The sequence below is a fragment of the Tupaia chinensis genome, unplaced genomic scaffold, assembly GCF_000334495.1.
Source record: "Tupaia chinensis unplaced genomic scaffold, TupChi_1.0 Scaffold000286_1, whole genome shotgun sequence".
Lineage (NCBI taxonomy): Eukaryota > Metazoa > Chordata > Mammalia > Scandentia > Tupaiidae > Tupaia > Tupaia belangeri.
The window spans coordinates 534,094-536,476 of NW_006159770.1; the positions used below are offsets into that span (position 1 = coordinate 534,094).

Genomic DNA, 2,383 nt, shown 5'->3' on the forward strand with positions numbered 1-2,383 from the left:
ATGTCCGCGCACCTGCAGTGGATGGTCGTGCGGAACTGCTCCAGCTTCCTGATCAAGAGGAACAAGCAGACCTACAGCACCGTGAGTGGGGCCCGGCGCCGGCCGCGGGCAGGGCAGGCCCTTCGCGTCCCCCGCCTCCTCACGGTCCTCTGCCCCCTCCCCAGGAGCCCAACAACCTGAAGGCGCGCAACTCCTTCCGCTACAACGGGCTGATCCACCGCAAGACCGTGGGCGTGGAGCCGGCGGCCGGCGGCAAGGGCGTGGGGGCGGCCGACGGCAAGGGCGTGGTGGTGGTCATGAAGCGGCGGTCGGGTGAGCGCCCCTCCAGACGGGTCCCGGGGTGGGTGGGGCCGGGGAACCGCGCCGTGAGCCGGCGGTGGCATCCCCTACGTCCTGGGCTGCAGTGGCGGAGCAGAGCTAGCAGGGCGGGGCTGCACCTGGTGGTCGCGAGTCCCTTCCAGGGGCGGGCGCTGCAGCGCCGCATAAAACCTTTCCAGGCTCCGCTGAGGCAGGGAGGCTGGGTCTCTGCGACAGCTGGCAAAGGGGAGGCCCCCGCGCAGAGCTGTGCCCTCCTCCCAGTGCAGGTGGAGACAGGCTGGGGCGCAGATACCGTTTTGATCTTACTCTGCCTGTGGACTTGCAGAGGGGCCCCAAGGACCCTCGGGCCGGCTGGGCAGAGGTTCCTCTGTAGCGGCGTCCACCCTGGTTCTCCAGCAGGGCTTGCTTTTGTTTAAAGGAGTGGGCTCTTCTGAGGTCCTGGGTGGGAGCTGGCTTCTCCTGGCCGTTGACCTCAGTCTCCTGCTGCCACCATGGAGGGAGGTGCTGTGCCTCCCTCAGCTCAGGGAACAGCAGGCTGCTTGTCCCATAAGGTTCTGGGGTCTCCCTCAGGACTTCGTTCTGGAGTGCGAGCTCCTAAAACGTTTGCTTTCCCCAGGCCAAGGACCAGGACTGGCCTGAGAATAAGGTGGGTGGGCGGTGACCTCTGGGGAGCCAGCTGCCCTTCCTGGAGCTCAGGTGCTAGCCAGACCCCAACGAGGTCTCCGTGGCATCAGATCCTGACTGAGGCTGGCAGGTGCCTGGACAGGAAAGGACAGGGCCCTGAGGGCGAGCGGTTTCTGGCTTACTCTGGTCCCTGCTCTTGCTCCCGCTAGTCCTTCCCACCATGGTGGCTTCAGACCCTTCTCTGCTCACTGTCCCTGCTGAAGCAAAGGTGGTGGCAGGGCCAGTGGGCTGGGCCCAGGAGGACCAGGCGGGTGGAGTCCGTGCTGGCTGAGTCGGCTCCCCACCTGTGGGCAGGGTGGTCATTCACCTCCCAGGAGGGCAGGGCTTGAGCCAAGCAGGCTGGGTTCAGAGCAGGCACGGAGCTCTGCTGTGCTGTGCACCCTGGCCGAGGTGGTGCCTGCCCCCTGCCTCTGCTGCAGCCCAGTGATACTGTAGGGCTTTGTCTGCCCAGCAGGGATGTCTTAAAGCGCCCGTCTGGGCCTGCCACCAGCCTAGCCAGAGGTGTTAGGTGGGGTGTGCTCGCGCCCAGGGGATATGCTAGAGATGACGCCGAGCCTTCCCCCAGGCCAGCGGAAGCCGGCCACTTCCTACGTGCGGACCACCATCAACAAGAACGCCCGGGCCACCCTTAGTAGCATCCGGCACATGATCCGTAAGAACAAGTACCGCCCGGACCTGCGCATGGTGAGTGCCAGGCCCTGGTCGGCCGAGGGGGGCTCCCCCCCATGGGCTCCTGCAGTGAGCTGAGCCACACCCTGCCCCGCCCCGCAGGCTGCCATCCGCAGAGCCAGTGCCACCCTGCGCAGCCAGAAGCCGGTGATGGTGAAGAGGAAGCGCACCCGCCCCACCAAGAGCTCCTGAGCCCTGCCGGCCCCTGAGCAATAAAGGGCAGCTCCCTGCCAACTCGCCTCCCTGGGCCTTCCTTGTGCCGCGTGCTTCGACTCCGGCCCACTGGTCACTGGGGCCGTGTCACACATGCCAGCCTGTACCCCTGGACAGAACAGTTCTTCCAGGCGGGGTTGTTTCTTTGTCTCCTTGCGAGGTGGACCAAAGAATCCTAGCTGGCCCTGGGATGGGGCTTCTGTTCAGAAGAGGAGCTGGGGAACCACAGGAGGGAAGCGAGGGCTGGGTGGAGCCCCATGTCGAGATGGACAGCCGGGCCTGGAGGGTGAACGACCCCCACACACCCCAGGGGAGAAGTGGTGGCCCCTGCCTCCTCCGGCGGGTCCCCAGAGGCCTTCCCTGACCAGCTTTGCAAACAGCCCCACTTGCCTGTTGGTTTCCTGGTGTCGGCCATAGGCAGTGTGACGCTGCACAGGGCTGCCAGGCCGGCCGTGCAGAGCCACGAGTTAGTCACCTGTGTCTACTGAAGCGGACGCGC

The 2,383-nt window shown here is 65.9% G+C and overlaps 1 protein-coding gene across 1 annotated transcript; it reads left to right on the plus strand.

Annotated features, from left to right (window-relative positions):
- RPL28 (ribosomal protein L28) lies at nt 1–1,910 on the plus strand. Its single transcript, XM_006150355.2, has 4 exons — nt 1–81; nt 165–312; nt 1,568–1,686; nt 1,774–1,910. Exons 1-4 carry the CDS (start codon nt 1–3, stop codon nt 1,861–1,863), a joined length of 438 nt encoding a protein of 145 aa, XP_006150417.1. The 3' UTR covers nt 1,864–1,910.
- Nucleotides 1,911–2,383: the final 473 nt, after the last annotated feature.